Here is a 14236-nt window from a genome sequence, read left to right on the forward strand (position 1 = left end):
GAACCTGTAAGAGAACAACACTTCTCTTGCCAAGCTGGGCCTTGGGGAAGCAAGGCTTGAACCAGTGGCTTTCTCCCTAAGCAGAGCAGTAGCACTGTTTGCTTTCAACTATCACTCAGTGCAGTTCATTGAGTATAGATCAATGCTCATGTAATAAGCAGACTAGTGTTATTTTCTCTCTGTATTACTGTAGTGCCTGGAGGTCCACATAGACAACAAGGCCCCATGGTGGGGTGCTGGAACAATTTGTACAGTGGGGGTGCTCAGAGCCATTGAACCAAACTGCGTCTGATGAAGTGAGTATTCACCCACTAAAGCTTATGCTCCAATATGTCTGCTAGTGTATAAGGTGCCACAGGCCCCTCTGTCGCTTTTTACAGATTGACTAATAGGGCTACCCCTCTGATACCTGAACCAAACTGTAGATCTTGTATATGAGGGAAACCACTTGAAGCCTGGGGGTGCAGCAGCAGCAGCCCTAGTTCCAGCACCTATGGCCCATCCTAAGAGGTGCTGTTGGTAGAGCCAGTCCCTGCCCCAAAGAACTTGACAGTGGAAGAGAGGAATGGAAGAGCTGCAGAAACAGCTGGACTCAGGCGGTGGCTCCTCCCAATTGTCCCAGTCAAAGAGCAGCGCAGGCGCCAGCCCGTGCCCCAGGGCGCTGGATTGCGGGCAGGCCCCACTCCTTTCCCCGGCCGAGGTCTGGGCCGCTCCAGGCCCGACACCGATCAGTGGGGGGCCAGCCCCAGACGGGCCGCCCAGGGCGCTCTGGAGCAGCGCGGTGGCAGGGGGCAGAGGCTGGAGCGGAGGGAAGGCACAGGGGGCGCCCCAGGGTCACTGGGGTGGAGCAATGGGGCGGGACCCACAGGCTGGGAGCCTGGCACGGGTGGGGCTGGAGAGCCGCCCTGTCGGGGCAGCCCCATGCCGGCCTTGCGCCGCCAGTCTGCACCGGGTGGCCTCTCGTGGGCCCTACGGCTGGGGCAGCTCCGCTCCGGGCTGCGAGCGGCGGAGCAACTCCGGCAGTCGCCGGCTGCCTTCAATTTCGGTGCCACAGCGGCCCCCGGTGGCTAGCAGCGGCACTTGCAGGCGTCCTGCCTCCGGGCGGCTGCGGCGCGGGTCCCAGGCAGCTCCCCGCTCTGCCTGCAGGAGGATGCACTGAGCCACTGCAGCTCCAGCTCCAGCTCCGCAAGTCCCGCCTGGCTCAGGCCGCTGGCACAGCAAGCGGACTCGGGCAGCCATCAAACAGGGCGCTGCTGAAGCTGGGTTGAGCCAAAGCCCCCTGAAGACCATGGGCAGTCGTGGATGGGCTTTGGATCAGGCCCACCCGGAGAGCCCTGCCTGTCTCTCGGCTCAGTACTGAAAGCGCTTTCCCAGTGCTCTCAGCAAGTCCAGCCCCTGGACTGTCACCAGCCAGGCTTCAGGGAGCAGCCCGCTCAGTGTTTTCCATCGCAGGGTGCTCAACCCTCCTGGCAGGACTTCCTCCAGCTCAGGCTCCCCCAGCGAGGTGGGGCAAGGCTGTAGAGAATTTAGCAGCTATTTACTGCCCAGCCCAAGGGAAGTTAATTATAACAAGACAAATCAACACTGCACCCAATTTATTCAACATTTTATTTATAAACATACATTAACTATAAAAGCTGTTGCATCGTAGACAAATTTCCCCCTATTTTCCAGAGGCATTTTAGAATAAATATTGTAAGTGAAGATTAGTGTAACTGTATGGAACATTAGCCCAACTAGAACAGTAATTCTTGTCCTTGATTGGGCTTGCATATAAGGTGGATCCCTTCTAGCTCACCAACCATTATGTCATGTATAGCTAGCTATAGTATGTATTCCATCAATAACACTACAGAGCAGGAGTAAGGAAAACCACGATGAAAGTTTGGTAGCAAAATACATAAAATGGCTATGACAGATATCAATGTTCTCTGATGTAACAAGGTGGTAAATAAGCTTTTGCAAGAGCTAAAAAACATTACATTGTACTTGCTCAGCAACAATACATCACTGTAAAACAAACACATTTACGTGGTAGCTCAATGTAGGTAAAGCATTATTTTTCCTGCAACCACAAACAAAAATAAAAAAAACAGAAAAAGAAAAAAAAAGAAAAAGAAAAATATTTCAAACTTATGTTTGAATTAGAAAAAGCTAGGCCTTAGCCAGCTTGAACTGCCATGTGACAGTCTCCAAATGAAAAAAATAAATCAAATATAAACAAACCATTGGCAATTAGCATTTAGAAAATGTTCTGTGCTGGTGACCAGTTGTTCATTATGGAAAAACACTGTGTGGTCTAAGAATGCTGCTTTGTTTTGCTTTACATTAGTTTTGGTACATATACAATTAGCCACACTAAAATATGTATATATGAAAAATGAGAGAAAGGAGGGCTACATTTTCAAGAGGCTTCAATCAGAGATCCATTTGTGCGTTTGCAACTCTGCACATAAAAACTCCAACTTGCACATGCATTTTGGCTCCAGTCATGCTTCTGCTAAAATCACTGGGAGTTTACCACTGACTTCACTTGTACACTCAGGTGACTGATTTATACATCTAAATCTTATCACCTGTGTGCATAAGTGTTAATGACTAATATCTAATGTTCACACTCAATCATGCAAAAATGGAAGTCATGTTTTGAAAATTAGGCCCAGAATATAATATATTCACTTACCCTTAGTGTAACAGTTGGAGTTAGATAGCTGTAAAAAGTACTTTATAAAAATCTGTATTTTGAATTTTCATATTGTGCATTATTTGCAATAAAGTATTATGATGACAACATGCAAAGTGTAAACATGTAAACATCAAGGTTATCAAAACATTTAACAGTAAATCATGCAAATGATTAATCAAAACATTGGATGTTGCTCTATATATCCAAAAGTTTCTTTTTTATTATTTTTGTAGGGTTTTTTAAAAATAAAATAACCCCCATGTGAAGTCCTGTGAGCTTTACTCTTGGGATTTATTGCATCCATAAGTCACCACTATGTGCAACAACTTCGCATTTTCTAAGGCACAGTTTTAATGAAATAATGTGTAACTTTCTATTAGACAGCAACAATGTCTTAAAATTACAACATTGTACAAATGTTTTCAGTGACAAAGTATTTCTGCATGAGCACGCAACTTGCATGCAAAGAACTGTCTAGCATTTTAAATAAATAGATGCTATCAATATAAACACTTAGAAAAAAATTATTGCTTACCTAATATCCACTTTATTTCCTTTTACCAACACATCAAAAGACAATGGATGTGTACATATTCTGTCACATACAATAAGGAATCTCTTAATTTAGTTGATCATGGTTTTAAGGCAGAATAAATAGATTTTTTCCTCATTTTAAATCGCATCTTAAGCTGCTAAGTGTGATGCTTTTGAATAACTTCTCTTTATCAGCCTGCTGAAATTCACCATGTAGTACAGTTAGAAATCAGTACTGTAATATTTTACAACTGTAATGTGTGAGCTAAATTTTAGGGTATATTCTTGATCTATACACTCACAGCTTCACTTTCTATTTCAGGGAGCTACTGGTATGCACTAATGGTAGAATATATTTATGATAATGCACAGAGTGCGACTGACCCAAATGCGCTTAATAGTTTTGTTGGTTTTTTTTGTAAAGTGTTACAGATTGGACCTCATCCTTCATTCTTTATACACTCACAAATCCCACTGACTGCAATGAGAGTTGTATGTACAAGGAACACAGGTTCAGGACCACTGATGTACTGCACTGAATCACAGCTGTTTATAGTCTGACACATTCTAATTATATTGACCCTTTATGGGACCCAAATCAACCTTTCTGGTTTGTAAATGTATTTCTACTATATAGAATAATCTCATTAAGGTATCAGATTAATAAGATCCGCTAATTCATTTGTAACAACTCTACTGGCCATGAGAAAATTACAAGCCAGTAGATCTGTTTAGCTGTACCAACAACCACCAACCCACCTCTGGTAGATTCAGCTTCATCCACATCAGCCCCCCAAGAATTTGGTAGTACTGTATAATTCTGTACATGTTAAGAAAAGATTTCCTCTTTATTATCCTAGTGGGGATCTTTGCAATTGCTAATGGCATACACTCTTTCAAGGTTAATGAAGAAATCTTTATTTGATTTCTATTAAACTATAGTGTTGAACATTACTTGATGTATACACACACTGAAAAAAAAATCCTAATGCTAAAGGTGCAATAATTTATTTGTATAACTCCTACCCTCCACTGAAGGTAATATAAAACAAAATGTTTCAGAATTACAGTATGCATTATTAAACTAGTGTCTTTGTGTAAAAAAGTTATAGTTTCAGTAATAACAGAAAAGTCACTTGTGATGTTTAGTTTTGCAAATGCACTAATTTGATGCTATCTCGAATTGACACATTCTAGAACTTCCATAAACGTTCTGTAAACTTAATTTTTTAATTCCTAGAAGTATTAAAACAAAATAGATTTATTGAATCTTTTCTGACTTTGAGAAGACCAAAATAACAGATTTTAAATCATAAACATATCTAAAAATATGGAAAACCTCTTTTTTTAATATTTCAGATATGAATTACCAAATGTTCTTCATACACATTATGCAAATTCATTAAGAAAGGGAAAAATCATACTGCGCTTTAAAGTAGCAGATGCAGCCTTTTATATGAGCATTACAAAATGAGATGGGAGCTATGAAGTCCATGGATATGAGCTCTTACAAGTGATTGTCTGGAAGCAGCCCCAGGGACATGATGGGGAAGCTCCTTCTTGCGGCAAGTTTTTAGGACTGAAATTCCTGTCACAACGTTGTTGGCTGCCCAGCAGCTAAATTAAAAAATAAAAACAAAGTAACAGTTACAAAGGTGACAAATCTTGACACTTGTTACTTTTGAAACAATGGAGTAGATAGGATTTCCCTCATGTCACACTTATATGCAAGAAATCCTGGCAAGAGTTTTACAACTCAGTAGTGCCCCTAGTTCTACAGTCAATTAAAGATATAAATTAGGCACCAACGGGGCGGGGGGAGAGAAGTATATAAATATTGGCCTAGCAGGAATTTATCCTTTATGTTTGAAAGACAAATGATCTCCTTTGTATTGCTAGCACATTCTGCATGCACTTCCAGTCAATTTACCCACACAATTATGATAAAAACAATATTATGGTAGAACAACATGGTGGAGGTTGATAAGTCATCTTTAGCCAATTCCATTGTGCCAATTTTGCATTATGTGACTGCACACAATGATCAGAAGCAGCCTCCTCCTGTAACCAGGCAATACACAAGTTAAAGAGCGTTAACTACTTTGCCTTAGAACTTCTTCGTCAGTGTCACATGTATAACATTAATGATATGGACAAGAATATTTCTGTTTGTTTTTTTTTAAAGTTTATCTGTATTAATTTGTTGTTCTAAAAAGATAAGCTATCCATAAACTGCAGTCACTTGTTTAAAAAAAAATACCCTGGCCACTTAGTTTTCTCCTAGAAAAACAGAAGACACGTTGACATACGGTACATATTTTTTTTTATTTCAAGTTTCTAAACTGGTGTATTCATTATGAAATAAAGTAATTTGGAGCTTCAGGCAAACTTCTGGCAGGCAGCTGTTCTGCAAGTGTATCCACACCCCTCTCAGCCTCTTATTTGCACAACTTTTGGTTAGTGTAAGAGCACTAACATTGTAGTACCCTGTCCTCTATTTCAGACAAAGTATCTTCCACATTTTTATATATAAATAAAAGCCAGACAACATACAGATAAACCATTTCAACTGTTGAAGGCCAACAAAATCAACCCCTCTAGAATTCCTAAACCTGGACTATTTGTCCACTTTTGGAACTTAAGCACAAGTGGGTAAATTTTTTAAATTTTGAATCAAAAGAAAAGCTCCTGAGCAGAGAGAGGCCAATTTTCAGTTTAGAGAAAACACCTGAAGGTGAGCTAGGAAATTCTGAAAATATTATTTGTATTACCCTAGCACCTGGGAGCCCTAATCATGGACCAGGACCCCTTTGTGCTAGGCACTGTACAAACACAGACTATGAATTTGTAATGAAAACAAAGAACTTTAAATCACATATGCACAAGTGACGTCACCATAATACATAGTATTTTCTTCTACTTTCTAGCATAAAGTTGTAATAAAACTGCAGAAGACAACTGCTACCTCACATGTACTAAGCAGTAATACTCAACAGTGCCCTCTCTTGTAAATGGGATCACAACCCTCTTTCAAACAACAAAAATTGGGGAAGGGAAAGAAAAAAAATATTGAATTTTCTTCCAATTTTTATATATAGCTAGAAACACAGATATATACATTTATGGCCAGTTCCTCACCTACTTGAGTAAGAGTTTGCATGGTCAAGCCTATAGATATGAAGAAGTATTTCTAAAGTTTCTAATTTTGTTTGGTTTGATATAAGGTGCCTAAAAGCATTTCATAACACAAATAAAACAGCTGTGCAAATGAATGAGAGGCTGTACAGCAGCACCCTCTATCTCTAAGAATATGGAAATATTTCTAAACTCAAAAATCATTACATTAGGACTGAGTACAAGTTGTGGATGGACCAGAGTATTTTTGTTCCTTGACTTATAGAGCCAGACTTTTTTAGGGAGGGGAGGAAATAATATGGGAGAAGGAAGAGGACCCTATGTTTTGTCCCATCAACAGCAAACATGTCCTGGATATTCGGTATTCAATAGAAATTTCAGATCAAGTCTAGGGCGGTGATCTGTGTTTTTCTCCACACCTCCCTTCCTTTCATGCAGAATAAAAGTACCATGTATTTCCTATGTATCTGACCATGTGCTGAGAGGAGGGGAAAGGAAGGAAAGGGGTTAAAAATTCTATAGTAATTTGATATCGATCATATGCAGATGGCATAGTAGATAGGAACAAAATCTGGACTACACCAAGTGGTAGTACCATCCTACACTCTCCAGTGACAAGTGAGAGATCCATGAACAGGAATCTTAAGGACATACAAGGTCCAAGTGTGCTGCAGGGGCCAGATATTTAGACATTAAATGGGATGGCATGTCTAATATTGCTTAACAGGGACCCTTCTGCCAATTAAAGAGCAATGTTCATGGGCTCTGAAGTCTTTTTGGACAGAAAGAGGATCAAAGTGTGGCAGGGTGATGGTAGGGGTGACCAGACATTCCATTTTTAAAGGGACAGTCCCATATTTAAGCCCTCCCAAAGATGTCCCAACTTTTTCTTGAAAACGGGCAAACTGTCATGTATTTTGTCTCCCCCACATCAGTACTGGTGGGTCCTGCTATTGGCTGGATCCCTGCTTGCCAGCCTCCCGCTGACCAGCGGTGAGTGTGGGTGGTCCAGTGGCCAGCAATGGGGGTGGGTGTGCAAGGCTGGTGGTGGGGTGAAGATGCAACGCACGGGGCTGGCTGCTCCCCCACTGGTCTCTCAGTGCAGCCCCTGCTGCATGCTGGCTCTCAGCCAGCAGGACCCAGCCTCCCGTCCCATTTCTGGCCAGTGCTGGCTGTGCACTGCAAGCTGCGATGGCTGGTGAATGAGGGCAGGCACCAGGTGGCGGCCAGTTACATGTCGCCTCTGCTGCCCACTCATCAGCCCTTTACATGCTCCCCATCTCACTGCCCTCTCCCTGCTTTGCTCCTTCGCCCCACCCAGCCCCGCTGCTCCTCCATATCCCCCCGACAGGGTACATCCCACTCCCAGCGCTGTGCGGAGAACCAGCCCCTGGTTGGAGTGCTCAGCTCACCAACAGCCTGTCCGGCAGGCTCCTTCCTTCCCCGACTGCCTCCGGCTGGGCTGGCACCCTCGGAAATCGCAAGGCCCTCTGTATCAGGGCATAGGGCCCAACTCTGTGGGTGCTCTGGGGCTGGAGCACCCACAGGGAAAAATTAGTGAGAGCAGCCAAGCTCCCCTCATCCCCCACTCCACCGCCTGCTCCCCCCCCCCCAGCGCGCCGTGTCCCCGCTCCTCTGCCTACCTCCCAGCATTTCCTACCTGGCCACCGCCAAACAGTTGTTTGGCAGTATTAGCACACTCCGGGAGTGGGGTCGGGTGTGGGGTGGGAGGAGTGGGAATGTGGCATGCTCAGGGGAGGAGGTGGGGAAGAGACGGGGCTGGGACAGGGATTTGGGGAAGGAATTGAAATATTGGAGGGAAGGGTCGGAGTTGAGGCAGGGACTTTGGGGAAGGGGTTGGAATGGGGGCAGGGGCCTCATGGAAGGGGTGGAGTGGGGGGGGTTGAGCACCCAGAGGAAAGAGGGGAAGTCGGCACCTACGGCTCGGGACACTAGCCAGGAGGAGCTGAGCACTGCATGTGCCAAAGCCCCACACAGCGCTGGCATGGAGAAACCTCTCTGCCCCTCAGCTAAGCTCTGGAGTGGCGCGGGGCGGGGAATGATTTCCAGCCTGTTCATGCCTGCAGGCTTCACAGCAGCCCCTGGGGCAGGGGCTTAGCACCCTTTTCACCTGCCCCTCTCCCCCTGCCCTAGATTCTGCCCCAGGGAGCAAGGGACTGCTGTCCCCTAGGCACCCTCCCCTTCTGAGCCACCTCTCTGGCTGGTGGTTCACTGAAGTCCCTGCAGTCAGGTTCCCTGGGCCCTGGTGCATGATGCAGTCTTAGGGCTTAACCCCTTCCTGCCCGCACTGTAGCCAGAGGTGGCTGGGTTATGTTGGTGGCCAACAGCAGCCTGGAGGTGTTATCTGCCTTTCAATACTGTGCAGGTAGGAAGGGACAAGCTGCTTCTAGCTGGGGGTTGGGGGGCGGGGAAGAGATGAGCTCTGCAAAGACATGGGCCAGGTCATCCCTTTCCTCCCTCTTCCTCCTTTGTGGCTGGAAGCAGCTCCCATCCCTTCCCTCCCGCACAATGCGGAAAAGCTGCTGCTGGCTACATTCTGGTGTGAACCCTGGCAGAAATCTGGACGGGGGTGGGCATGTGACCCTGCATGCCCCCCTACATGTTGCCTTGGGAAGATGAGGTGCCAGGTACCAGGAGAGGAAGGCCCGTCCCAGGGACCAAGCCAGGCATGGATGGCAGAGAGCACAGGGCAAGAGGGTGGGTCAGTTGGTCAACCCCTTATGTAAGAGAGGTGTACAGGAGTGTCACCTCTCCCCGTGTGTGTGTGTGGGGGGAGGAGGGGTCTGTGTCACCTCTCCCAATGTGAACTCTAAAGCCTTAAAGATAAGAATGTAAACAAAAAGAATCCAACTACACAGTGTTTCTTTTTAACGGAGGCTCAGTCAACTTGATGTTAATTTGTTTGATTGCCGTTGAACTCACTTGAATATCAGTAATTTTACAAGGTTTCTTGTATTCAGCATAGGTGGTGGTGAACGCCTTCAAGGCTGTTACACAGGGAAACTTCCCATCCTCTCAAAAATATGAACAGCAATTACAAATTGAGTAAGTTTACAATACCAAACATTCATGCATTACATTGAAAAGCTAAAATAAAGGGTGAATTGGACTGAGAGATTTTTGATGGCAATTGACAGTAACAACAACTTAATATTGTTATGTTACATATGAAAATATGCACAGTTAGTAAATACCTAAACATCTTCCAACAAGAATGACAAGATTAACTCTAGAATGTAGTGTGGAAGGGAAAACATCATGGATACCTATCTTAAAATGCAATCTGGTACTTACTTCTGGATCTGATGTAACAATCATTGCAGTTGAGAAGACCATTTCTAATCCTGACATCAGTTCCACTTGCTGCATCTCCAAGCTGTCCCTTGCAAATTCCACACTGTTGGTTGAAGAAGAATGGAGAGGGTAAGGTTTATTGGACAGGTTCTTTTTCTCTCTCTCATTTTTTCCAAGGTTTGGATTTTCATTTCATAAGTTCCTTGTGGGGTGAAAAAAAGATTTCAAATGGTCCAAAAGCAGGGTTTTTAGAGCAGGCTATATTTAGGGCTTTATACCACAAGTCTTCACTTAGGCTAAATGTACATTAAAATCAATGAGGGTTTTGCCTAAGATATTACTATAGAACTGAGCCCTTTGTGACAGGCAAACCTCAGAAAGGTCGGAGGTTGCAAAGATGAAGATGGTTATTGAACGCTTATCTGAATGTATGCTGTGTAAATCAGGCTGGAGATGTGAGACCAGGTGTTCTCTTGAGATTTCTAGAAATCACCAGCTTAGCTGACTGAGAAATACCATAAGAACAGTCTCTCTCAGACTATTTCTACTTGAGGGCTTGGTGAAAATCAGAAAGGCACATTCATGAAGACATTGGAAAATGCCTGCATGCATATCCCTTTCTGAGGCAGAAGCAAATTTCAGTTTGAGGCAAAGGTTAGCTCTGGTTTTTGTTTTAGAGGAACAGGTTTGTCCACCTTTACTTATACGCTGCCTCCTTTACAAAGGAAAAGCTAGAAGCAGCAATTTGGGATCTATGGATATTTTTGATTAAGATGCTGGTTAAAAAGTTCTGCAATCGTTTTTCAGCTAGCTGGTCAATATCATCATGGAGGCACTGCAGTTTTACCTGTTTCCTCCCATATGTAGTAGGAAGATGCAAAATTTAAAAATCATTTGCATGTAACACAAAGGTCACCAAATACTAAGTACACTGTACTAGTGCAAACATTTAAAATGGGAGCAAGTGATGGAACGTTTAACCTGTCATCCTGCCATTCAACAATAACATTCTATCTAAACAGAGATCTTAACTGTTTAGCATCTAATTAGTAAGAAAGTCTGTTCAAATACAGAATAAAGACTGGGAGTGGATGGGCCATTACACAAAGTAAATCTATTTCCCCATGCTTACCCCCTCCCCCACAAGTTCCTCACATCTCCTTGTCAATTGCTGGAAATGGACAATTTTCATTACCACTACAAACAGTTCTTTTTCTTTCCTGCTGGTAATAGCTCACCTTAACTGATCACTCTCCTTATAGCATGTATAGTAATGGTGTGTGTGTGTGTGTGTGTGTACGTACGTACGTACACACTGTATTTTCCACTACATGCATCCGATGAAGGCTGTAGCCCATGAAAGCTTATGCTCAGATAAATTTGTTAGTCTCTAAGGTGCCACAAGGACTCCTGTTCTTTTTGTTCAAATACAGTTCTCTAGAAAAGTGTCAGCACAGTTTCAAACCTCAGTGAAATGTTTCTTGATGTAGGGTTTGTTTTGCATCTGAATCTCAGGTGTGCTGAACAGCCAACATATTCTTCACAAGACAATGTGTAAAAGAACAGAAATTAAAGGGACAAGTACTTTATCTATAAGCATTTCTAAACTGACAGAGTATAATTCATATACTGTATAATTTTTTCTAAGTGAAAGCTCTCCAAGATGAATCTGATCACTTGAAAATGGGTGGGGTGTGTGAGGTGGTCAGAATTACTTCAAAAGATTTATTTGGTAAATTATTTAAGCACAGTTCATCAGATACCAGCATTCAAATATTTTATACTTGGAAATGACATGTAAACTGGAGATTAACCAGTGTCCCTAGGGTGACCAGACATCCTGATAAAATCGGGACTGTCCCGATATTCAGCTGTTTGTTCCGCGTCCCGACAGAAGTATTGTCGGGACGCCATTTGTCCCGATATTTGGCTTCGAGGGCGCTCCAGCTTTTTTTTTTTTTGTGCGCTTCGGTGACACCCTGCCCCCCTCATGTGTCCCAATATTTTGTTTTTTGTCATCTGGTCACCCTAAGTGTCCCTAACTTCTGTTATTTGAGATTGTGGAATAATATCTGCGCAGTTACTTGCTAATAAATCACAGGTCTTGGTTCAATTACTATAACACTTGGTGTAACTATTTGATAGGAAAGAAACAAATTTAGACCATTCTAACTCCAATAAAAATGCATAACAGCGGTGCAGAATAACAACTTCCTCTTCCTTCCATTTCCAGTGTTCATGATCCCTAATTACAACATACTTTCTTCCCACAGTAACCATGACACAGGTAGCATGAAATCTTTTTTAAACAACCAAGATAATAATGAAGTCATACCCTGAAGCAATGAATGTGAAAATATAGACCGAGTGTTTCAATAATCATGGCAGCTCCTTTTCCAAGAGGAAGCCGACAGGTAGAACATAGTTTCTTTCCACTGACAGACCTAAAAGACAATATATATTTTTTAAAAATTTAAGAGCAATGTATGGCAGAGTGCAAACAAATGTTTATGCAGTGTTATTAAGAGTGGTCTGGAAGAATGAGTGAAGTGCTGGGATTCAGGTGATCCTGAGTTATAATCCTGGCTCTGCCTCAGTTTCCCCATGTGTAAAAATGGGAATAATGCTTATCAACTTATCTCACAGTTGTGCTGTGAAGATTCATTAGTTAGGGGGAGATGGACTTTCACTGGGACTTGAAATGCTTTTGATAGTCTCCATTCCTTAAGTGTCTGTATAGTGCTTTGAAGATGTACCGCATCTACAAGCCAAATCAAAAAGAGAAGGTGCAAATTGCTTAAATATGATGGCTCTGTTGATGGAGTTAAATAAAAGGAATTACTACTGTGGATTATTTTTACCTTAACTGAAGATGTAACATCCAAGTGGAAATACATGTGGATTGTCAGTGTTACTAGCATAGCACACTTTTAGGTAAGTTACTTGAAAAAAATTCAGTGTTAACAGTTAAGTTTCAAATAATAAAATAATTCAGAAACTCACTTCTCTATCAGAGAAGTCATGCATCCGACAAAGTGGGTATTCACCCATGAAAGCTCATGCTCCAATACGTCTGTTAGTCTATAAGGTGCCACAGGACTCTTTGCTGCTTCTCGATCAGGGAAAACTGAGCCATTGAGTTTCTTGAATTATTTACAACCAAACTGTTAGCATGGAATTTTTTCAAACAATTTACTTAAGTGTGTTTTAAATCCTTCCTCAAGGCTCAGCTTTGCCATGATGCCTGTAAGAAATCAGCCAGTTAACAACAGTGATTGTTGGGGGACAACTGGAACTTACATTTGCCATTTAAAAATCATTATAAATAACGTATGTAAAATTGTATATGCTTGAATATATTCCCCTCTCCTCGTCCCTTCCACATGCTGATTATGTTTTTAGATTTTTAGTTCTTCAGAACAGGGAGTATGTGACTTTCTTTGTGTTTGTACAGTGTTCAGCAACATGGGCCCTGATTCTGAAAGGGACCTTGTCTCTTGGCACTAGTGAATTAACAATAATAAATCAGCCGCTGGGTAGAGATAGGAGAGAAATTTCTCAATGATTCATGAGTTTCACATGAATGCTTTGATGTGTGCTTAGGCAGTGATAAGATAACATACAGTACTTACCCTTATCTTTATTTGTGCCACAACTTAACAATAAGCCACAAAAGAGTGTGCATTTGTAGTCCACTGATGTATACCTTGGTTATATTATGAGAGAACAAAGGCAAATTCCTCTTTATCCACCAGAAAAGTGCATTAATGCACATTCTGCAGTAGGGCATTGCTATCGGAATACGGTTTGTTAAAAGTTACATTTAAAAAAAACCCTTAAAATATAGTTTTGGGTGTTTATGCAATATATCCTTCCACTATGTCAAGTACTCCCTAATAAAAAGATAAGAGAAAAGTAATAGGGAAAAGGTTATAAACAAACATTCCTCCATCTCTCTTTTAGCTTCCCAAAGAGAAGCAACAACCAGATGTTGGCAACAACAGGCAGGCAGAAGTCTAAAACTAACAGTGTTTTGTGCTTGGTTTTGAAAAGTTGGCCTTAACATCCCATGAGCAGCCACACCTATACATGAAAAACATCATGGACCTCAAATCAGATCTTTGAAGAGGTGTCTCTTAGCAGATAAGTCAAATATCTCCATATTCATGATAGAAGGATGCTGTGTTAATGGGCATAAGATCATCTCAGAATATTCCCATGCAATCAGTATAGAGAGGAATCAAGGGGGCATAGATGAAAGTCATCTCAAGCACTGTAAATTGGTCTCAAAGTACACTACATCCTCAAACAGATGCCACATCTGCACGTGTTAAACCATTTTTTAGAACAAATACCACTTTAGGTGAATGTGACTCGGAATTACCAATTGCTGCTAAGATGCTGCAAAGAATCCTGTGGCACCTTATAGACTAACAGATGATATAAGGTGCCACAGGATTCTTTGCTGCTTCTACAGAACCAGACTAACACGGCTACCCCTCTGATACTTGCTAAGATGCTGCAATTCATAAATCACTAGGATGTAGTGCTCTTGACTACAAGCAC

At 42.4% G+C, this 14236-nt stretch overlaps 1 protein-coding gene across 9 annotated transcripts in view; it reads right to left on the reverse strand.

Annotated features, from left to right (window-relative positions):
• Positions 1–4681: 4681 nt before the first annotated feature.
• The window catches only part of LIMCH1 (LIM and calponin homology domains 1), a 285276-nt gene continuing 275721 nt past the window's right edge, over positions 4682–14236 (reverse strand). For all 9 annotated transcript variants that reach the window (XM_039540391.1, XM_039540390.1, XM_039540392.1 and 6 more), the window contains 3 exons: positions 12006–12114; positions 9671–9773; positions 4682–4837 (listed from right to left, as the gene is read on the reverse strand). In XM_039540391.1, coding sequence (XP_039396325.1) covers positions 4812–4837; positions 9671–9773; positions 12006–12114 — 238 coding nt within the window. In that variant the 3' untranslated portion in view covers positions 4682–4811. The remainder of the gene's footprint in view (positions 4838–9670; positions 9774–12005; positions 12115–14236) is intronic.

This window comes from Mauremys reevesii, linkage group 5 (assembly GCF_016161935.1).
Source record: "Mauremys reevesii isolate NIE-2019 linkage group 5, ASM1616193v1, whole genome shotgun sequence".
In the NCBI taxonomy this organism is placed as follows: Eukaryota; Metazoa; Chordata; order Testudines; family Geoemydidae; genus Mauremys; species Mauremys reevesii.